Here is a 24,537-nt window from a genome sequence, read left to right on the forward strand (position 1 = left end):
GCTCTCATGGTCCACCTCTCAGGTTCTGTCACCAAAATTCAGGAGCCTTTCACACAGCGAAGTGAAGCAGCAGGAGTGGGTTCTGCTGCCAAAATTAAAGCCTGCGTGTCCATCAGCACCACCATTCTTCCCACGTTGCCAACAGCAGAGCACAAAGATGCCAGGGGAACATTCTGGTAGGAACTGCATGTATTTGTCTTACAGAGCACCAAATGTTAGGTGAGCAACAGGAAGCGTCATTTTAGATTTATAAAACGCTCAACTTAAGGGTTACTGTAGATCCAAACTGCGATGGGGTGGCCACTTGTCCAGGGTGTACCCTGCCTTTTGTCAGAATGCAGCTGGGATAGGCTCCAGCACCCCTCCCCCATGACCCTGGAAGGGACAAGCGGTAGAAAATGGATGAATGGATGGATGTAGATCCGTAATTTTTGCGAAAGTTACGTTCCAAGGCCACCCGCGATTTGTAAAAAAAACAAAACTATTTTGTAATTGAGACCATCAAAATGTTTTTTTTTTTTTTTTTTTAAAAGCCCGAATTAGACTGCTGCAGTAATGCACCATTGTACGCTCATGGAGACCTACAATGATTTTAATCTAGGGACGGCGTGGTCGTGCCAGCAACCTGAGGGTTCCTGGTTCGATCCCCAGCTTCTACCAACCTAGTCACGTCCGTTGTGTCTTTGAGCAAGACACTTCACCCTTGCTCCTGATGGGTCGTGGTTAGGGCCTTGCATGGCAGCTCCTGCCATCAGTGTGTGAATGTCAGGCTAGGTCAAAAGGATAGGACTCAGATGCAGAGTAGGGAATACTTCGACAGGCTTTTATTTTGACAGCTTCCTTTCACCTCCAGAGTCAGGGTAATACAATATCTACAATAACAAAACTACCGTAATTTCCGGACTATAAGCCGCACCTGACTATAAGCCGCACCAGCTAAATTTAGGGGAACATACAGATTGCTCCATATATAAGCCGCACCTGACTATAAGCCGCAGGGTTTTGATGTGTAATTACCGTAGTATATAGGGGTTCCTGCTACCACGGAGGGGATTGTCGGGACAGAGATGACTGTTTGGGAACGCAAAGTGTCCCATTTATTAACAATAAATCTTTCAATCATTCAATCAAACTTTCACATCTTTGACATGGCGAACAGCATTCGTGCAGAGTACAAATAATACAACGGTGCAAAGTAATACAAAGTGCTCACCTGTACGTTATCAAAATAACCAGCCTACCGGTATATGAAAAGTCAGTCTTTAATCATTGTGTCATCGTCTTCCTCCTGCGTACTAAAACCACCGAAATCCTCTTCGTCGGTGTCGGAGAAGAACAGGCCGTAAATAAGCCGCACCCTTGTATAAGCCGCAGGGACCAGAACGAGGGGAAAAAGTAGCGGCTTATAGTCCGGAAATTACGGTAGTCGGCGAAAAAGGTTCCAAAAAAAGGAACAACCGAAAATCACTCCGAAAGGAGGAAAGCACAAAAACAAAGACAAACTATAATTGGCGCTGTATATGCTATAAAACTTATTATTAACACAAAACACTCCAACAGGAGGAAGAAACAATGGCTATGAAAGATTCGACACTTCAGCTGAAAAAGTAAATAACAAAAAAATCACTCTGCTGAGGAGGAGAAAAGGAAAACTCAAAATAGGAACGAAGGAATTCATGATCAAGGTATGTAAACAGTTGACGAGGCAAGGCAAGGTATGGACATGGACCCTAAAGAGGCACGAAGACTCGAGACAATCTGGCATAGAACAAGGGGAGGCGTGGGCTTACAAGACACATGGGGGTAATGGGAAACAGGTGGAAACAATCAGGGGTCAGGGATGACGTCAGACTGATGACACAAAAAGAAGGGCAAGTGATCTGACACGAGAGGAGTTACTTTTCAAAGTAAAACATGCAATTCACAAGACAGAAGAAACCAAGACAAGACATCCCTCACCGATTGACAGTGAATGTGTGTGTGTGAATGGGTGAATGTGGAAATAGCGTCAAAGCGCTTTGAGTACCTTGAAGATAGAAAAAGCGCTCGACAAGTATAACCCATTTACCATTTTAAAACACTTCCTTGTGGTGCGAGATAAAATGTATTGAATATGCTTTGGTGTAAATTTTGCTCCACAGTCCCTTTTACAACCTACTTTCTTTGTATGTCTGCAAGATGTTCCATTCTGGAGGTCTTCCCAGATTGCAAATGAAACCACGCTCCACCCCCTCTGAACATACCATAGTTTGTCTTCTGAAAATATACATAAATACATATCTTGAAGATGAAAGTCACCGCTATTTTGTTGTTAAAAGTTAAAGTTGAAGTCCCAAAGATTGTCTCACCCACACACTAGCTGTGGTGAAATTATCCTCTGCATTTGACCCATCCCCATGTTCACCCCCTGAGAGGTGAGGGGAGCAATGAGCAGCAGCGGTGGCCACGCTCGGATATGATATGGTGATTTAACCCCCAATTTCAACCCTTGATGCTGAGTGCCAAGCAGGGAGGCAATGGGTCCCATTTTTGTAGTCTTTGGTATGACTCAGCCGGGGTTTGAACTCACGACCTTCCAGTCTCAGGGCGGACACTTTAACCACAAGGCCACTGAGCAGGTCTAAGTAGTCTGTAGTGGTCTGTTGACACAAACAAACATCACAAATATTATACAGATTCACTCGGTCACAACCTTAGGTATACCTGCACACTCTCAGATGGATACAGAGCTACATTTAACAAAAGCTGCTTTTACGATCAATCAATCAATGTTTATTTATATAGCCCTAAATCACAAGTGTCTCAAAGGGCTGCACAAGCCACAACGACATCATCGGTACAGAGCATTTTTGTCTCTGCACGTCGGTGTTGTTAGCGTTATTTAATTTTCAACTACGTATGTCCACCTCACGCCAAAATGCATGGACCTTATGATTGTTTTAGCAATGTTTAAAACAATTATCCATCATTGTACCGTAATAACATTTATGTGTTAAAAAACTTAAATCCTCCTAGGCCCCACTTAATGTCAACATTCTCCTCTGATTTTGCAATAAAAACTACGGTATTGTATTTGTCCAGCTCCAATAACCCTCCCCGTCTCTCTTCCATTGGTATTGTTTACTTCTTAAATTGTAAAATGTGTAGGTACTCATCACTAAGGAAAGGTGATCCATTTGTAACACCTTTAGATTAGCAGTAGACATTGAGTTGACAACTCAGGGTTAACTCGATGTGTAGCACATATGCTTAAGGTGTCAGAGTTAGATTAACCAACATACACTTCTGTAACATATGCATCATCTCTCATTGCCCACATGTGTTTTTGAAGCTTTTGCTTCCATAGTTACACAAGGTGTATGCTGTACTGTATTTTGTTATGCTTTATCATCACTAGGGTTGTACGGTATACAGGTATTAGTATAGTACCGCGATACTAATGAATCATATTCGGTACTATACCGCCTCTGAAAAGTCCTCGCCTCCATGGCGACAAATAAAGTAAGTTTCTTACAAGTATCGTCCCTGTAGGACGAGGAATAGCTAAACATGATTCACTACACACCGTAGCTCACCGGCGTCAAAATGTAAACAAACGCCATTGGCGGATCTACACCTAACATCCACTGTAATGATACCAAGTACAGTAGCGTATCTAGTCGATACTATGATTATGTCGATATTTTTTGGCATCACATCTTCTTTCCTTTTTTTAAAATTCATATTATGTGTATAAACTCATGAAATATGTCCCTGGACACACGAGGACTTTGAATATGACTGATATGTGATCCTGTAACGACTTGGTATCGGATTGATACCCAAATTTGTGGTATCATCCAAAACTAATGTAAAGTATCAAACAATAGAATAAGTGATTATTACATTTTAACAGAGGTGTAGATAGAAGAGAAAGTAAGCAGATATTAACAGTAAATTAATAAGTATATTAATAATTCATTTTCTACCACTTGTCCTTAATAATGTTGACAAAATAATAGAATGGAAAATGACACAATATGTTACTGCATACGTCAGCAGCTAATTTAGGAATCTTTGTTTACTTACTAATAAAAGACTAATAAAAGACAAGTTGTCTAGTAGGTCCACTATTTTATTTAAGGACAAACTTGCAATAAGAAACAGATGTTTAATGTACCGTAAGATTTTTTGTTAAAATAAAGCCAATAATGCAATTTTTTGTGGTCCCCTTTATTTAGAAAAGTACCGAAAAGTATTGAAATAATGTTGGTACCGGTACCAAAATATTGGTATCGGGACAACACTAATTATCACATATCTAAAATTATTACGGAGTTATATTCACTCTGAGGGACAAAAACATTTGAGAAAAAAGATGGAATGGGGGGATTTCCCACAAATAGATTTAAAATATTGACCAAAAATACACAATTTTGCAAAAATCACTTTTTTTCAGAAAATGAGACATGCAACTCCATGTCCTTACGTGTTGCACATGAAAAAGGACAAAGGAAAGTCATGTCTGTCTGTCTTGCAGCCCGAACAAAGAGAAAACGAAGGCCAAACTCAGCCAGAAGGCATCGGCGGAAGGTCAGAGGTCAAAGATGAGGCTGTCACCCGGACCGATGCCTGGACCAGAGGTCGCCACACAGAGAAGGACCACTACAGGGAAGAAACAGCCAAGACGGACAGAGAGGTCGAACAGCGTGGAGGATAATCAGAGCCAGACATGGAGCAGAGCAAATCAACAAAGGTAAGATAGAAGGACACTCTACGAGACAGAATAAGGGGCTTGAGGACCAGTGTGTGTGGGTGTGTCTTTTGCTTCGAGGAGGTGTGAGTCGCACGGGTATAGGTGGATGTGTGCGCAAATGGGTGTGTGCATAACTAGGCATTTCAGGAGAGCACATACACCTGTGAGGGAGGATAAGGAGAAGACAGATTTTGGTGCCATATTCTTTGTTTACCGCTGTATTTGGGCGTTATATTTCATCTTGCTATTACTTCTGTTTGTCATCAGATCCAATTATTTTTTTTGCCACCTTATTTTGTAACATATTAAACCCACTTAAAAGCACTCTGGAGTAACAAAAATGTCAAAAGCGCATCGTTCAGAAGACGAGGACCCAGTCCTAGCCCTCCAGCGACCAAAAAAGCGAAACAAGGTCGCAACAGACACAAACATTTTAGGCCTGATCTATTAAAGGTTTGTGCACAAACAGCTGATCTACTAAGCACTTGCGCAGAAGATTGTGTCATTTCAATGAGCAAAACATAAAGTGCAATCCATTTAACGTACCTGTTTTCATGTACTTTGTATGCAGGGTATATAATTATTACCACAATAGTAGGAGGAGGAAATATAATCATTTAGCACATGTAATGTGATGTATCATTCCTAAAACCATTATACGGCCACTGTTTGGCATCTATATTTAGCACGTCTGGAATGTGTGTGCAAACTGGCACAGATACGTACAAATGGCCTTGCTGCTGTCAGAAGAAGGCGATCTCTGAAATATGACAGACGTTGGGGAGAATGACTGTTCCACGATTGTGTCGACAATCGACATATTTCTGTCAGAATTGAAATGATTGATATATATCGTCTGTCCAGCAATTCTATCCGAGGCAGACAAATGAACACCAAAATGATTTCTGCTAGCGTTTTTAATGTTGTGGGTTTTTTTTACACCGGAGATATATTTTTGATATATCTCCTGTTAATGTTTCTATTATATGAAAAAAACATTTTGCAGCATCCTTCCAGTGCATTCCCATAACTTAGGCGTGCTGTTGCCCAGATTGTGATATTAGATTGCATAAAGTGTTGTGCATGTTAATGTCATGTGTTGCATGTTCAACAACATAGCAAAGCAGCACAGGTTGGTGAGCATCATCACAAGAATGTGGAGGAAAATGAGTGTCTCCATGGTAACAGCTGGTATAAGTACATGCAAATTTGTCATTTATTATTTGTAATTGTTATCAATTGCCCACGCTTGATGTTAGTAGATCAGGCCCTTTGCGTCCAGTTGTAAACGACCATGTGATTGGCATTTTAAAGTTGTTGTTTTTTTGCCAATAATCATTGTTTTTGCAAAGAAATCCAGCTTAAATACCAGAAGACTTTGCCTTACTAAAGCCGATCTACTTAAAAAAAATAAGTAGAACAGTCACAAAGGCAACTTCATGTCACTTTGTATTTGTGATCAATTGACTTTCACTTCTGCTTCGTCCAACAAGTACAAATCAGATTTGATTAGGTTCAGTATGTCAGTCCATCTCTTGTACCAAAAACTTGTCTGAATACAAGAAACTAAAAATAATCTAATTCAACCTTAGCTTTTATTTGAATGCTAGTGAAATGTTCCCTGATTTGGGTAGAAAATAGGCAAATAAAAAAATAATTACACCCATTATTGGCTTTGCGCTAATCTGCTATGATCCACACATTCAAAGGATCACTGAGCTTCCTAGCAGCTGTTTAATAATTCTGTCAAATTGCCTGGAGTCCCGTGTTGATCCTCATCTTGGTTAATAAAAAAAGATTTGTAAAAATTAAACAATAATCCCCTGTCTGACCTCCTGATATTGTTGACTATTTCCCCCGTTTTCTTGCATGTCTTCTGACTGTGCTTTGCACTAAAGATGAAGTATGACTGAATGCAAACTCTATGACGTTTAACCCACACAATCACTCGTCTAAATATTAGGCACACATTCATGGTCTAAGCCAGGGGTCAGCAACCTTTGTTATCAAAACAGTCATTGCTTTCCCCTCTTTCACTGTAAAAAAAAGTAGTCTAGAGATGTAAAACCTAACAGTTTATAAACGTTTAAAGTGTTTTAATTGTACAGACAAAATAGTCAGTACATGCAGTTTTAAAATTTGAAATCAAACCATAGAGGCATGGTGGAGATATGTATTAAACAATATTGCCTTTCTTCATATTTCCTCTCAAAGAGCCCTTTGAATTTTGCCCCATTAGTGACATTTTTCGCGTCGTTGGCGTTAGTGGATATCTCCATATATGGAAGAAATTTCCCTGAGGATCTTTGCTCATGTCTGCCATTGGAGTCCGACGTTGAAGTCAATAAGTTCCTGGCTCGTACATGCATCCTCCGCTGTTGCCATTTCTCATACAAATTAGTGTATAGTTCTAACTAGAGCCACCTCCCAATTCGATTACGATTACGATTCAGGAGATAGGATTCGATTAAAAATTGATTATTGATGCATCTTTAATTCATGTATATTGATGCAGTTTTACATTTTTGTTTTTTTCTAAATAAGCGTTTATCACTTGCAACTTTTAAAACAGTGCATTTGTAATAAGAAACAGTTAAATTAATTCCCATCACATTTATTATGTTATATTAAATGTGTGCAAAACTGGAACATAAATGCCCTGTAATAAAAGAGCTGGTTGGAACTCTCAATGAGGTGGCTCGCTGCAGTCAGCCACATTTTAGAAATGTCTGCCTTACAATATTTACAATAAATAAATTGATTATCGATTATTGACGTTTACTAATCAATTTTATAATCACTCATGTCCGATTTGCGATGCATCTAAAAATGTATTATTTCCCCCATTTCTAGTTCTAACTTATGTCTGTCATTAAACTCCGTATGGAAGCGCTAAGAAGTACAACATGGCTGATGGGGAGAAGATGCTGTCGAAGTGGAGGCACATGAATAAGACCACACACAAAACAGCGCATCCTAAAGAGAAGGCGGCTTAAAGATGGTCTGTAAAACCTAAGCAATGCAAAATTTTCAACAAAGAACCACCATTACATGTTATGTAGACCACAAGAAAGTGTTTTAAAGGTTGAAAAACATCATAATATGACGCCTTTAAGAAGTTTTTCCTTCACTTCCTCGCGCACACCCAATCATCATTCAGGACACATACACGGTCTCACACAAAGCTGGAAATTGTAAAACTCTTTTCAAAAATTCAGATTTCTCCCAATATGGTGTTTTTAAAAAATGTCCTTCAAAGAGATCCAAAACAAAAAGGCTGACGAAACAGATAGTTACATGACAAAAGCTGTCTTTTAATTTCCAGTGAACAGAGCTGTACATTTTACAAAATATTTAGTAGTTTTTGTGTGTAGTTACTGACTGCTGTTTCTAAAAATTAGTGCTGTCCAAAGATACATCAAATATTAGTATTTGAATACAAATCCAATTTTATTGTCAGTTACAGTACTTGAATGCACTACATGTATTTGCTCAAACCTTGGTAACAGTTTTAAGCAAAGTCTCATCAGGCTGTATTTGGAAATGAGATTTGCCAGTGAGCACACCAGTCACTCATCTTTGCACTGACGTATGCATTGACCTAATCACTGACCACATAACAACCCACGCTTTTCAGGTAACCATCCGCAGTCAAGGTAAAGGAGCATGCACGGTCAAAACGAATTGTATGATAAATACATGATTAAAACAATAATAGTTTATGATTAATCACATGAGATAACTCATAAATAATAGTGTATTACGACCCCCTCTTGTAGCTAAAGAGGTAACTTAACCACTATACTATCCACACTCAGCATATTACAGGCAGTATGTTTCACCGTTCTTGGATACAATGTCGTTGAATTACACAAGGGTACCTAATGAACTGTCCATTGAGAGTATATCTGGGGTTTTTTTTAATGTTTTTGCATATCGTCTCTATGTGTTATTGTCTCCTCATTAGCCCTGCTGCGAGGGAAAAGGACCTATTCCCTCTATCCTCCTTGGAGCATCAGAATCCGTCTAGGCCAAGGACTAAGCCCCCGAGTGGGAAAACGGCACCCAGGAAAGAACCTCGCGGTGCCACCATGCCAAACAACACAGTTGCAACCCCGGTAGCACTACAGCAAACCACTGTGCCAACACCCACTGTCAGTGTAAATCAGGTTAGTTTGTGCATGTGTGTGTTTCCATCACCTCTGGTTTATTAGGCCTTGGCAGACAAAAGTGTATTTTTATGATATTGAATGAGTATTTCATTGCTGTCAATTTTAGATAGTTTTATTAATGCATAACTCATGGATTTATGGAACAATATAAAGTAGAGAGACAGTCAAATAGCAAAATATATTATATTATTTACAAGATGGAAATGCAAACACACAATATTGCACTGGCTTTATTCATAGCAAGAGATCAGACTTTTACTGTTGTTGTCCTCGGGTGAAGAAAAGGGTGATATGTAACCAAAACACAAAATATGTAGAATTTAACTCATCCAATAAAATCCCTCAAGAATGCTAATGTGTCAAAGATAAATGTAAGCTCAGTTAAAAGAAAATAGAGGAAGTAACAATCGCTTTACGCAGCACTGACAGTTTGTCATTTTGTGATCTTAGCTCACCTTTAGGGCTTTGTGTTTGTTGGCTCAGGAAATTAAAAATAAGAAGCAAAAGCAACATTGCAAAATAAAACGTATGACCTCAACAAAAAGCAAAGAGCAGCACATCTGTCAACAGAATTTAACAGCTGTCACTGTTTTATTAGAAGTTCAAATAAAAAACGTACATTTGAATATTACTGTGTCTTTTTGTTCCTGTTCTTGTAATACAGACATACAGGGTTCAATCCCCAGTGAGAGTTTTGTCAGGAAGGTATTCTAATGTACAGTACACACCTTCTCATTCAATTAGTTTTCTTTATTTTCATGACACATGTGGAGTTATGTACTTAACAAAAAAAGGTGAAATAACTGAAAAAATGTTTTATATTCTAGTTTCTTCAAAATAGCCACCCTTTGCTCTGATTACTGTTTTGCACACTCCTGGCATTCTCTCGATGAACTTCAAGAGGTAGTAACCTGAAAGGGTTGTCACTTTACAGGTGTCATAGCTTTGATGCCTTCAGTGACAATCTACAATGTATAGCCATGAAAATAAAGAAAACCCATTGAAATGAGAAGGTGTGTCCAAACTTTTGGCCTGTACTGTATATATAAATGTATTGAAAACATTAGATTTAAGGATATGAAGTTTATATATGACATGTCTTGAAAATTAGAACAGAATGATAATGTCCACTGATAGAATTCTGTCAACTTTGTCTGTTGATGATTTATTTGCTTCTTAATTTGCATGTGACAGACATCAGACTCCATGTGCTCAATTGTGAGACACGTGTGCTGTGATTATTACTGGCATTCAAACATTAGCAAGCCAAATCATGTTGTGTTTCACAGACCAGTAAAACATGCTGGCAAAGCGTTGTGCCTAATTTGCATTATATTATCACACGCAGTAAATTATACTTAGCTCCAGTGCAGCAGATGGCATACTATATTGGCATAAACTTGCAAAAAAAACTACATTGTATTTTTGTTATTCATCGGCTGGTGCGGAGGGAAACTTGTAAGCCAATTTGACAATCATATTTGTTTTTCTTTTTGTTCAAACAGGAAAAAAGAAAGCACAGAGGCCCGAGTAGCAAAATCACACCCAAGTCTAGAGAGTTTGTGGAAACAGATTCTTCATCCTCTTCTTCCGAATGCCAGTCTGATTTGGAGGAAACCATCAAAAACCCTGCTTTGCCGCCTCCGTCGACACGTACCGCAATTAACACACAGACTCTGTCCAACTCGTACACTCCTCCTCTGCCATGTTTCGGAATGGGAGGTCTGGGAGCCTTTGGAGGGAAGGGACTTTGTGTTCGAGATAGTAGCAATGTGACCACTACCATTAATAGTAGCACTAGTAGCATCAGCAGTGGTGTCACTGGGAGTGGTAGTAGCGCTAATACGCTGAGCATTAGCAACATAAATGCTTCATTTGGTACCTCGGTTCCTGATCCTGGAGGGTTAGGTGGACCTTGCAAAGACTTGGAGTCTGTGCCACCACACTTGAACATTGGACAAGATCTGCCCATTTCCCCACTTAGGGAATACCAGGAGATACAGAGTCTGTGGGTGAAAATTGACCTGAGTTTGCTTGACAGGGTGCCTGGACGAGGTTTTGGTCAAATATCCCTGGTGGGGATGATGGAAAGGGACAGAACTGAAGGAAGAGGGTGTGAAAGACCAGGGGAAAAGGCGGTGGTGTCTGACAGGGAGAGACAAAAACAGGGTGACAGAGAATGGCAAGGGCCCAGACAAAGACAGAAGTTAGCTAAAGGGGAGAAGCTGGGGGAAGAAAATGAGGCATTAGTGCAGGACACAGAGAGGCAAGGTGACAGGGACAGATTTACAGAGAGGGACAGGCAGGCTGACAGAGAGGAGCGAGAGAGGTTCAATTTAGGAGCGAGGGACAAGGCGACAGAAGGAAGAAGAGAAAAATTATGTCAGGGTCTTGGATTTCTGGACAACCACTGTGTGCAGGAGAAAAGTCTTCCAAGGCTACCTGGGAGGACAGAAAGGGGGGACAGTGGAGGAAAACACAGGAGGCAAGCAACTGGCAACATGGTTGTCCTTGCAGAAAAGCACACGAGCAAGAGCAAGAGGAAACACAAGGTGTACAGTTGTTGTATTTTTATTTTTTTCCTTACACAACCTCTTTTTTCTTACTCATATCAATGTCCTGTCTTCCTTATTTTCCCAGTCGGACCACAGTGAACCTTCCATCAACAGCAATAAAAAGCTTCAATTGGACAAAGACTGTCAGCTACTCCCACCCTGCATTTCTCCAATACACAACCACAAAAACAGCTCTGTGGAGTAAGTATTGACAGTCAGCAGTTCAGCACACACTAGGAGGAACTCTTTAACAGCTGTCTTGCAGAAAGTACTTGAAAAAAAATACTTGAGTAAAAATATGTGACCATGACTTTGGTAGAGGGCAGCACGGTGGAAAAATGGGGTTAGTATGTGTGCCTCACAATACGAAGGTCCTGCGTTCGATCCTGGCCTCGGGATCTTTCTGTGTGGAGTTTGCATGTTCTCCCTGTGACTGTGTGGGTTCCCTCCGGGGCACCTCCAAAGACATGCACCTGGGGATAGGTTGATTGGCAACACTAAATTGGCCCTAGTGTGTGAATGTGAGTGTGAATGTTGTCTGTCTATCTGTGTTGGCCCTGTGATGAGGTGGAGACTTGTACAGGGTGTACCCCGTCTTTTGCCTGAAAGCAGCTGGGATAGGCTCCAGCACCCCCCGAGAGGGACAAGCGGTAGAAAATGGATGGATGGATGGATGGACTTTGGTAGAAGTCACATTCTAGAAAATTACTTAAAGAGGACCTTTATGCAAAAACAACTTTTCTTACCTGATGATACCCAATTTTGTGTATTTGAAATCAAACCATAGAGGCATGGCGAAGATATTTATAAAGAATCTTGCCTTCCTTCATACTTCCCCCAAACAAGTCTGTGAGGTAGGATGGATTATCTTGGCAAAGAAATAAAATGTTCACTAACACAGATTTAGACATATTTATAACATAACATATTATAACATATTTGTGAACAATATTTGAGAGGAATAGGTATTTTGTATAAATAGTAAAAGTTTTAGATCTTTGAGTTCAACTTGTGACGGTGCAGCGGGAGAAGAAGACGGCATGGAGGCAGTGACGTTGTTAGCTCTTATGTGCGTAAGGTGTGTGATTAATCCAAAGATATGTAGTGTCACTTCTTAATCCTCTTCGTCCCTGATGGGACATAAAGCTTCGACGATCTGCCTTCATCTGGACTTGTCTTGAGCAACATGCTCTGCCTCGCCCCAGGTTAGATTCAACTCCTTCAGCTCAGCTGTCACCGTACGCCGCCACGTGTTCTTGGGCCGGCCTAGCTTCCTTTTCCTAGGTGGAGTCCAACGTAGTGCGATCTTGGGGATGCGGTCTTGGTCCATCCTGAAAACATGCCCAAGCCATTGGAATCGGCAGCATTTCATCTCTAGCACCACACTGTTGCACTTGGTCTTCTTGTATAGATGTGCATTGGATATTTTCTCGGGCCAGAAGATTTGACAGAGTTTCCTGAGGCATCCATTGTGGAAGGCTTCGACTTTTTTCATGTCGTAGGATGTAACTCGCCAGCACTCCAAGCCATACAACAATACAGATTTTACATTACTGTTGTAAAATCGGACCTTTGTTCTTAAGCTATATTGACTTTGACTTAGACTTAGACAAACTTTAATGATCCACAAGGGAAATTGTTCCACATATTGCTTGTACTTCCAGATGGTGTGTAGCCTAGCAAAAGCACCCTGTGCCTTTCCGAGTCTTGCTCTAATGTCCTTTTGTGCAGAGTTGTCCCTACTGACGAGACTTCCCAGATAGGTAAGGTCCTCAACATAGTCGAGAGCATGTTCATTCACTGTGATTGGTACGTCTGGAGTGGCATTAATGCGCATCACTTGTGTTTTAGACACATTTATGTTCAGCCCTACCTGTTTGACTTTGTGTGGTATTTATATGAGCGTGGTTACCAGAGGGTGTTGAGGGTGCATGTTGGGATTGAGGCGGAAGTCCAAAGAGGGCAAAGCAGGCTCGGAAGTCGAAAGGCAAGGCGGATGGTCAAGGACAGGAGCGAGGGGTCGTGGTCAGTGGGCAGGCGTGAGGCCGAAGTCCAGAGAGGCAAGAGGAGCTCCAGAGTGAGTTCAGGAAGACGGGACACACAGCTCGACAACGAGGAAGGGCGACGGGAAGCTGGAGGACGACACAACACGAGAAACAGTGAACACGACGGGGAGGGAACACAGAGAGAGAGAGATAGCACATGCGAGAAGGCTGGAGACGTGTTGGCTTACTGTACGGGTACGAGAAGCTACGTTCTGGCACTGGATCTCAAGACGCGCTGGCTTCTGAAGGCTGGTTGCTCGTCAGGGGCAGGTGTGTTGATTGCTGATTGCTTGCAGCCGCGCGGAGGCGCTCCAGCATCCGAAAGGGAACGCCCGTGGGAGTGGCCCGCAGTGCGCACAGCAGGATGAGAGGCAGCAGGAGCGTGACTCATAACACAACTCATGAAAAATTGGAGCAAAAGTGTCATATATTTTTGTTCAGGTAAAAGGCCGGTGCCAGAGCATGTCAGGATCCGTGAGGGTTGATATGGTAAAATCATTTCAGATACATAAGAGGGTGCAAGGCCATTAGGACATTTGAAAACTAATAAAATAACTTTAAAATAGACCCTAAATTGGACTTTAATGCTACTTTAAAACTGATGTAATGCGCTCCCGCCCTCTGGTCCTCGTCAGCACGCGTGCAGCTGAGTTTTGTAATCATTTTAGAGTTCTGATATTATTGCATTATTGCAATATGCATTCATTTATACCCAATTTGTCGTTACAATAACCTGATAACCACCAGCACGTAACTGATTGAGGTGGGCTGAAGTGTCTCTATGCAGCTCTGACCCATGACCAATCGCCATAAGGTCTCCAACTCAAGCCCTGGTCTGTGTTGACTCGGATCTACATATAGAAAAGGAGTCACTGTGATCGCCCACCGTCTGTTTTCTTCATGATTACAGAGGTTTATATTTAAATGTTAATGAAAGCGCAGTGGAGTACAAATTACACAGTGACTTTAAAAAATGATGTATGATGGTCTTGTACATCAGAATAAGATGAGTGCCGCTCTGCATAAGAGTTAACGTGGCAGATGAAAATGTTTACCCTACATCTCATCCCTATCTCAGATTATACAGCAAGAAAGAAAAGTTAGGCTGACCTGGAATTGAACCCTCTGCATCATGCGCCAGACGTCTCAGTGTGCGGATTGTCTGTATTTCACCCAAGAGGCTTTTTATAGTAGCTGTAAACTGCCTTATGTGATTACTCGACTCAGAGTCTTTCAGCAGTTTCTAATCTGTGACTTTTTGGACAAATTATCACGGCTTGGTCCGTGAAATCATCTCAATATAAATTAATGGCTGAAAATTAGTATTTGGAAAAAGCAGCTTTGTAGTTATGAAAGCCAAAAAGATGTTCACAACTGGCCGAGTATTGCACTGTACCACAATATTTGGCAGATATAACGTGGTCATTTTGTGCGAAAAGGCTGCAATTTAGTCTTAGTTATCGCTTTGAAAGATGTATGAGGGCCTTGGAATACACGCACAAACGCACACGCACACAACAGCACATTAGCATAGTCGTACACACTTGCTCACATCCATTATTCTGAACACTCACATAGCCATAGCCCGCACACACACACACACACACACACACACAGCAACTAATTAGTTTTGTCTCTCAGGTTTTGTATATTATCACTAATGTCTAGGCCTGCGGTGCTGTTCTGCGAGCTCAGCAACTTTCACATTGCATCAACCCCCCAGAGCTTCTAGTGAGAGGAAAAACATAAAAATATTATCTATGGTGTTGCAAACAATATGAGTCACAGGAGCTACAATAAGGCAACTGAGAGACTAATCATCTGTGGTTTACCATGGAGGAGAAGAAACTACTACTTACAGAGAAACTCATCATTCAACAACATATGAAATGAATACATAATGCAATAATTAACAAAGCACTGAACATGTTTGCGTTATCAACTTCAGAATATTTTTGCATATCTTTGAATACATATAGTTGTTTTAAAGTGATAAAAAAATACCATCGTACATGAATATTCTTTAAAAGTATGCCATTATTCCAACAAAACTGTCCCCATCAGTATGTTAAATCTTGGATAAACAGTGTGGTTGAAGGGAGAAGAGATCCTCAAGACAAGAGCTCATATTTTCATTTAGTGTTTGTAAGAGACTTTTTTTGTTTCAGTTTCAAAGAAGGTTAGCTCAGTGGACTTGTGGTTAGAGTGTCCGCCCTGAGAGTGGGAGGTCGTGAGTTCAAAACCCCGGCCGAGTCATACCAAAGACTATAGAAATGGGACCCATTGCCTTCCTGCTTGGCACTCAGCATCAAGGGTTGGAAATGGGGGTTAAATAACCAAATGATTCCCAAGCGCGGCGCACGCTGCTGCTCACTGCTCCCCTCACCTCCCAGGGGGTGAACATGGGGATGGGTCAAATGCAGAGGATGCATTTCACCACACCCAGTGTGTGTGTGACTATCATTGTGACTTCAACTTTTTTTTATTTTCCTTTTATTTTCATTCAAAATTGTCTAAAATTTCACATTAGTTTATTGGAACCTGCTAGGGCAGGGGTCGGCAACCCGCGGCTCCGGAGCCGCATGCGGCTCTTTGACCACTCTGATGCGGCTCAGCTGCATACTTGCCGACCCCCCAATTTTCCCAGGAGACTTGTGGATCTCAATGCCTGTCGAAGAAATCTCCAAGGGCAATTATAATCTTATTTTCACTCTAATCACTAAATAAAGGGCATGCCCTAAATGCACTGCAGTAATTGTCCTCTACAGCATTTACTAACAGCGTGCCAACCCGGCCACATGTTGTATGTAGCTTGAACTTGCACACGTAGGAGACAGCAAAGCATACTTACTCATCAGCCACACAGCTTACACTGACGGTAGTGTAACACAACACAACCAATACCCAGAATCCCATGCAGCCCTAACTCTTCCGGTCTAGATTATACACCCCCGCTACCACCAAACCCCCCCACACATCAACCCTCCCCCCCTCCGTGCGTCGGTTGAGCGGAAGAGTTAGGGCTGCATGGGATTCTGGGTATTTATTGTGTTGTGTTTATGTTGTGTTACAGTGCAGATGTTCACCAGAAATGTGTTTGTCATTCTTTTTTGGTGTGGGTTCAAAGTGTGGCGCATATTTGTAACGTAACAGTGTTAAAGTTGTTATTGTACGGCTACCGTCAGTGTAAGCTGTGTGGCTGTTGAAGTAGTACGCCTTGCTGTCACTTACGTGAGCAAGCTGAAGCTGCATTCTACATGTGGTCGAGCAGGCACACTGTTCTGGCAGACTGTAGTGGGCTCCAAAAGCAGTGCCATCACGCCCTGATATTCGGGAGTCGACCGGAAATAATGACAGGATTGGCAAGTATGACGCTATCAAACGCCATTCATTCAAAACTCGCGGACCGCGCTAACATCAAATTTCCATATTAAGGTGCGTGCCGGTGCGTGTGTCTGAGACCCCTGGTTAACATAGCACAAAGCAATTTAAGCTTTGTATGCGTTGTTTTTCATTTTAAATTAAAATTTTTCTTTTGTGGCTCCCATTATTTTCTTTAATTTGTGAAACTTGCCAAAATGGCTCTTTGAGTGGTAAAGGTTGCCGACCCCTGTGCTAGGGAATTGATACGATTTTTATTTTTATTCTGCTTAACGATTTGGTTCTTTATTGGTTCTCTTATCGATTCTTATTTGGGGGGAAAAGATAACAATTTGATGGATGAGCATTAATTTTGTTTAGTTTAGAGCTAACATGGCTCTACAAAGCCAACAGTGAGGTTTGAAGAGGCACAACCCATAGAAAAAAAACTTCTGAAAATAAAGTTTTAAAAAATCTGGAGAATTTAACAAAATAAAATATGTGTAGATTACACAAGAATGTAACATTTTGTGACATTTTTAAAACTTTTAAGAATCTTTGTCTTCTACTTAGAAAATATACCATTCAATATACTACAGGTTTGTTTGGATTTACAAGGTGAAACAAATAAAATGACATGTGATCATGGCATGCAACACTAGATATTTCAAAAATGTATTTCGTTATAATGTTGATGTTTATTGCTTACAGCTTTTGAAAACCTTGAATTGAAAATCTCAGAAAATGTGGTGTTTTGTTTGTTTTAAACTGTAAGCTATGATCATCAAAGTTAAATTAAATAGAGGCTTGACATATCTCACGTTGCATGTAATGAGTTAATATCACATATTAGTTTCACATTTGAAGTTAATTGCTGACATGAATGGACTATTACACAATATTCTAATTTCATGAGTTCCACCAGTATAATATTATGACTGAGAAAAATGTGGTTGGAGGAAAATATGCAACTTTTCTCTGACTACGATTGAATATTCACCTACCGAAGGAGCATCTATGTGTCAAATTGTTGTAAGCTTTTGACTATAAACTTAGTCACTGCTCGCTGACATTCGTCGTTCCTGGCCGAGTGGTACTGTTCCCTGCCACGGTGAAAGCTACCAGCAGACGTGAACTGGAGCTGTTACTGCGCACCTCCAAACCGGTCAGAACATGTCTCCTCATGCTCATCTAAATGAGAAGGCATTCATTTAAATTTAACAGATAATAGCGCTAACATTGCGATGAGATCGGCGTGGTTCATGAATGCGACATTCATAGAATGCTGTGTGTTCAAATGTTTCAGCATATTGCTCGTATGTCCCCCTCTTGATGAAATAGCAACCTCGGAATTATTAAAAGTAGCGCTGTTGCAATCTTTTTGAGTAAAATGTTGGCAAACTTTGATGCGCTTTTTCCGGCCGGGAACACGCCATGTTGCTGTCTGATGTCACTACGCACGTTGCGTAATGACGTCATCCCTACCCGGAAGAACCGTTAAGAGAACCACTCGACAAAATGGCAAGTGATTCCAAAAAAGTGATACACTTGGACCCGGTTCTGAACAAGAACCGGGTTTCGACTCTCATTGCTAGAACATGCATTTTTTTCTGATCAACAGTTTGCTATAAACCCTATAAATAATTGGAGTATTGCTGTTGTTAATTCCTACCAACAGTGGCACCTCGGAATACAAGTTTAATTGGTTCCGTGAAACAGCTCGTAGCTCGAAAAACTACATTTTAACATGTGACATGCCTTTTAAAAAGAAAACTAACTTTTAGATAAGAACTATTGTATGAAAACAATGCAATGGAATGTAGTACACACAAGTACAGTAGTTTTATGAAGTAATGTAATAATAATGTACAGTGTTTACTTTCGAGAGTGGACTTTCAGGGTAGTTCCTTCCAGCTGCTTCTCAGTCAAACACACCATCATCAGCATCTCCATAATTTCATAGATAAATGTTCGCCGTTTAGATCCAATTTTATTGCCCTTAGCTGGCATTATTCTGCTTCAGAGTGGTGCAGTCTACATGTGATTTGGTCAAACTGCTTTGCCGTGTCAGCTACTTGCTCTGTCATGTTTCTGATGATTTGTTTCTTTAATTTAATGAATATCATCCACTTTTTTTTTTTTCTTAGCACTCTCCTTTACACTCGCTGTCTTTGTTGCCACGGTTGAAAAACAAAGTTGCTATAAGCTAACATTGGCAAAGTCAACACCGGATGATTTCTTATTGTGTTTTGTGTTGCATCCGCAGAGCCAACCAGCAGCTTGTCACCCGAATTTTTGCTTTCAACCAAAAGGATAACAGTTAGCCGAGAGACAGTTTGTGTCTAGAAAAGCCCGTAAGCCGACGGAGATGCTACACATGATCAAACATTGAAGAGTAAAGTACATCGCTGTAGGTCACTTGACAATAAATGGTCAATACATTTGCATAGATCATCCCCCTTACTGCATAAGTTCCATTATTAGTTGGCCATCAGTCAGCATTGGTCAGCCGACTGTTGTGCTCACTGCATTTAAGTTGTGCGCCAACATCTTGTCTTGCTGTCTGTTGATTTGACTACCAGCTTGTGCAGAAAGTTTTCTGGTACAGTCGTCTGGCCGATCACTGTCTCCTGTGTCCATACTGCCATTAAGTATGCCCATGGGGGTCACATTGTCTTCCACCATGCATTTGTTAATTTAGCTTGAAGTCAATATAACTATGTAAAGGTAAGTACCACCCACGCTGGTTAATATGCGACTACGCTTACAAGCACACTCAAATATTAACAATGCATCACAAATTGAGGAATTGTTAATATTGGATGGGTAATAATAACGACTTGAATAATAATGATTTGTCTATCTCATCCACATTACTGCAAGAAACTCAAACATTACAAGGTTACATTTCCAAATCCCGCGACATCCAATATTGCAATGTTGTTGCAATATTAATTGTGTGTACGTGTGTGTTTGCCCGTATGTGTGTGTGTTCCGCAGATCTCTGAGCAGGAAACAGTCCTGGCGGCACGATGAGAAGCTACTTCCTCCACTTCTTTCACCCCTCTCTGAAGAGCCCCCGCATAAAAAGAGCTGTGAGGGCAGTTCATCGCTCAGCCAGGAGGGCGGAGCCACTGGGACGCTCCCCTGCCCCATTTCCTCGGTACACAGACACAGGAGAGGAGAAAGCAAAGCATTATCACACGCAAGAAACAATGCTCCAAGTGTAAGTCTCAACTTTAGCATGCTCAATTAAATTGCTTATGAATATCGCACATAAAACATTTTAAAAATATATATAGCGTAATAAATATATATTTATTTGAATTATTTTTTTAATGTATTTATATGTTAAAAGTTCCAAATCAATAGTATTGTTGATTTCGTTTATTAAATTTGAATAATGCATTCCACTGATTTAATATGTGGGGAATTAAGAGTACCGTATTTTTCGGACTATAAGTCGCAGTTTTTTTCATAGTTTGGCCGGGGGTGCGACTTATACTCAGGAGCGACTTATGTGTGAAATTATTAACACATTACCGTAAAATATCAAATAATATTATTTAGCTCATTCACATAAGAGACTAGACGTATAAGATTTCATCGGATTTAGCGATTAGGAGTGACAGATAGTTTGGTAAACGTATAGCATGTTCTATATGTTATAGTTATTTGAATGACTCTTACCATAATATGTTACGTTAACATACCAGGCACGTTCTCAGTTGGTTATTTATGCGTCATATAACGTACACTTATTCAGCCTGTTGTTCACTATTCTTTATTTATTTTAAATTGCCTTTCAAATGTCTATTCTTGGTGTTGGGTTTTATCAAATAAATTTCCCCAAAAAATGCGACTTATATATGTTTTTTTCCTTCTTTATTATGCATTTTCGCCGGTGCGACTTATACTCTGGAGCGACTTATACTCCGAAAAATACGGTAATATTTTGCATACCAATGGCAAATGTATATAACCATACACTAGTATGAGGAGACAACCCTCTTACTAAAGAAGGAACTACTTGTAAAAACTTGTTAGTAACTTTACACATACAAGGGCAAAATAAATGTGTAGAAGTCGGTTCCTCGCGGTTCCACTGATACATACGTCAGAGTAGCCAGGCGTGCAGAGTTGAACAAAGGTTTAATGTTTTTCAACAAGCTCCTCAGATAATCGTTCTCTCTAGGACTTTTCAGTCTCTCCAAAATCCTCCCCCTTCTCCTGTTCCCGGCCGCTACTGTTAAAGACAACAGGTAATTAGATAACTTGTACCACGTGGGAAATCTAATCACCTGTTCAGCTGTGTCTCGCAGCCGGCACTGACACGCCCCTGTCTGTCGGTGCGCTGTCCTCAGCGCCATGGACAGTGGCGGCGATCTCCGCTCCTGCAGGCCGCTGGCCACGCCTCCCTCCACAAAATGTAATGCAAATTTGCGTTATTCCTCATAATACTACCATAAATAGAGCCCAAAGAGCTGACTCAAAAGCATTAAATGGTCACAGCAATTGTTAGTACTCTAGGTCTTACTCGCACATTTCATGGGTTAAAAGTCTCTTTTCCTCCAAATAAAGGCTGAGTCACATTATACACTAGCCACAAAAAGTTTGGTATATTGGGCTTCCAGGTGAAATTTGTTAAATTACTACTGCTATTTGTTAGAGAACAGCAAGTTCTCTAATTAAATCTGTAACTTAGTCATTGTAATGCAATTAAATGTGGAATTTCAATGACTTCCATTCTACAGCTCACAGATAATCATATTGAGAAGCCCTGTGGAGACAGTTGCCATGCCAATGGGCAGTCGGAATCAGATGCCTGGTCGGAACCACTGATGGAACCTGCAGAACCTCCCAGACCGAGACTGTCCTTTAGTGACACGTATGTACAAACAACTTCTAACAATGTTGCCAGACGGTAAATGAAAAAATATCGCACCAAAAGCTTAAAATTATCGTATTTTGAAGATTTGACGTGGCTCGGGACGCTGTGCCACAGTAAAATATTGTACCGTGACAAGTGTGTAGTATAGCATTATGCAGTTTTACCTTTAGATAAGTTAAACACGCTATTGGAAAAAAAAGCTGCTCTAGAAGAACAGCGCCCCACCTGGCTGTAAAGTGGCATGTGATACAATCAATATGTACTGCTTGTGTTTGCTAATATCTACATATTGAAGGGTTAAAGTTATCTGACCTCAGATTTTTGGAATTATTTATCGTACAGATAAATACGATTGGAAAGACTTGCTCCTAACATGGCTTTTATGTCTGATATCAATGTATTATCATTTAAGCATAGGTCCTCAATTAAAAAGGTCTAGACCACGGGTCTCTAACATTTTTTGCACCAGGGACCTGTTTGATGTAAGCATTATTTGAACGAATGTGTGGCAGATAAATGTACAGCAAAAATAAAGTGCATGAAAAATACAACTCATCGTAACGCTGAATTAGTAAGAGCCCTGGCCTTTGTTTTTTTTACTAATTTTTGCATATTTTTTACTAAGGTATCTGATACTATATACATGATAAACATCATCGTTGAGGACAAGAGCATAAATATATAATACAACTAAATATACTTGCCATTAGTTCCAATGGATTTCTATAGATGGTGTATTTCTATGGATTTCTATTTCTATTCGAAAAGTTATGTATTCATATTTTGAGTAATATTTCATACATCGATACACTTATGAATGCTTTTTGGTGCAATTTTCCATGCATAAACACATATGTGAATGCTAACTACTTAGCAGTAGCGCTATGTGCAATAATCGCAGCACTTTAACTTACTACGCCAAAGGAGATGTGTATTTTATTCCTTCAGCACACTTATTATATGCAACAATTTAGCACACTTGCACTTTAACACCACAACACTTCTCCATTTGCCTTGATGCAGCAACCTCTTTTTTGATATGGGACACCTTTTATTTTATTTTAATTATTATATATGCGTCTCTGTATTTCATAGTATTGTTTATTAGGGCTGCGAATCTTTGGGTGTCCCCCAATTCGATTCAATATCGATTCTTGGGGTCACGATTCAATTATAAATCGATTTTTTCGATTCAACGCGATTCTCCATTCAAAAACGATATTTTTTCGATTCAAAACAATTCTCTATTCATTCAATACATAGGATTTCAGCAGGATCTACCCCAGTCTGCTGACATGCAAGCAGAGTAGTAGATTTTTGTAAAAAGCTTTTATAATTGTAAAGGACAATGTTTTATCAACTGATTGCAATAATGTAAATTTGTTTTAACTATTAAATGAACCAAAAATATGACTTATTTTATCTTTGTGAAAATATTGGACACAGTGTGTTGTCAAGCTTATGAGATGCGATGCAAGTGTAAGCCACTATTGTTAAATTTTAATTTTTTTAATTTTTTTTTTTATAAATGTCTAATGATAATTTCAATGAGGGATTTTTAATCACTGCTATGTTGAAATTGTTACTAATATTGATACTGTTGATGATATTTATTTTTGTTTCACTACTTTTGGTTTGTTCTGTGTCATGTTTGTCTCCTCTCAATTGCTCTGTTTATTACTGTTCTGAGTGTTGCTTGGTCGGGTTTGGTTTTGGAATATGTATTGTTTTGTTGGATTGATTAATTTAAAAAAAATAATAAAAATTTGAAAAAATTAAATTGATTTTTGAAAAATGAGAATCGTTACTGAATCGTACAACGTGAGAATGGCGATTTAAGTTCGAATCGATTTTTTCCCACACCCCTACTGTTATGTCTGATGTTGGTGCTGTCTAACTTAACTTTTCATGAATGTTGTTTTATTAAAAAAAAAATCCACCTGCCACAGACTGCAAATGGACATAAGCATTTGGCTACAATCTGGCACATTTATATTTTGTATGTTCATTAATGTGCATTGTCCCATCTTACGAAGTAAAACCAATTGGTAAATTCCTATCAAGAGTTTTATTATACGTTTATGTACAAACTTATTGGTGGGTCTACTCTAGTGGGACAGACAAAAGTTAAGTCGGAAAAAATGTGGTCGTTTTTAAATTATTTAATGTTTGTGTCGCCCGGTAGCAAATGTATCACAGACGGTCCCTGGACCAGTGGTTGGGGACCACTGGTGTAGATTATGTCGCTGTATAATTTGCCTAATTGGCCATGATGTAGAAAGACAAATTACATTAAAAAAAAAATGTTCACCTGTATCGTGTTGCATCAGCCTATTTGCTCTATTTCTTAATTTTTGCTGCTGAAAGTTAAGTGTTACTAAAGGACGGGAGAGTGTCGCTAATAATGACTACCGCTGGTCAAAGTCCACAACTTTTTAATGCACATTCCACAGGTCTGCATGCGGAGGTGGCCCGTATGTCTGGATCTCTTCTCTCGCAGCGTATTTGATTTCCGAGAAATGCATAACAAATGAAAAGATTTGGCAGACCAAAATTAGCCCCGGGGCCACATATTATTGGCCCTTGATGTAAAGTAAAATATGTGTTGGGTCATTATCATTTTGACATCAGATGACTCAATTGATTTGATTATGAGCTGTAGCCAATTTTCAATACACTGAGTCAAAATTTTACTTTTTCTTTGATATTTAATTTCCTCCATTCAGTTTTAAATCACCATGTGAGTGAGCCTTACTTAGGCCAAGTTATATTTGGAGCC

At 40.0% G+C, this 24,537-nt stretch overlaps 1 protein-coding gene across 1 annotated transcript in view; it reads left to right on the forward strand.

Moving 5' to 3' along the window:
- LOC133649218 (AF4/FMR2 family member 2-like) overlaps nucleotides 1-24,537 on the forward strand; it is a 277,314-nt gene that overhangs the window by 211,775 nt on the left and 41,002 nt on the right. Inside the window, exons 13-19 of the mRNA XM_062046050.1 lie at nucleotides 23-176; nucleotides 4,520-4,735; nucleotides 8,703-8,904; nucleotides 10,413-11,459; nucleotides 11,548-11,663; nucleotides 19,868-20,093; nucleotides 21,622-21,755. Coding sequence (XP_061902034.1) covers nucleotides 23-176; nucleotides 4,520-4,735; nucleotides 8,703-8,904; nucleotides 10,413-11,459; nucleotides 11,548-11,663; nucleotides 19,868-20,093; nucleotides 21,622-21,755 — 2,095 coding nt within the window. The remainder of the gene's footprint in view (nucleotides 1-22; nucleotides 177-4,519; nucleotides 4,736-8,702; nucleotides 8,905-10,412; nucleotides 11,460-11,547; nucleotides 11,664-19,867; nucleotides 20,094-21,621; nucleotides 21,756-24,537) is intronic.

Source organism: Entelurus aequoreus, linkage group LG04, assembly GCF_033978785.1.
Source record: "Entelurus aequoreus isolate RoL-2023_Sb linkage group LG04, RoL_Eaeq_v1.1, whole genome shotgun sequence".
Classification (NCBI taxonomy): domain Eukaryota; kingdom Metazoa; phylum Chordata; class Actinopteri; order Syngnathiformes; family Syngnathidae; genus Entelurus; species Entelurus aequoreus.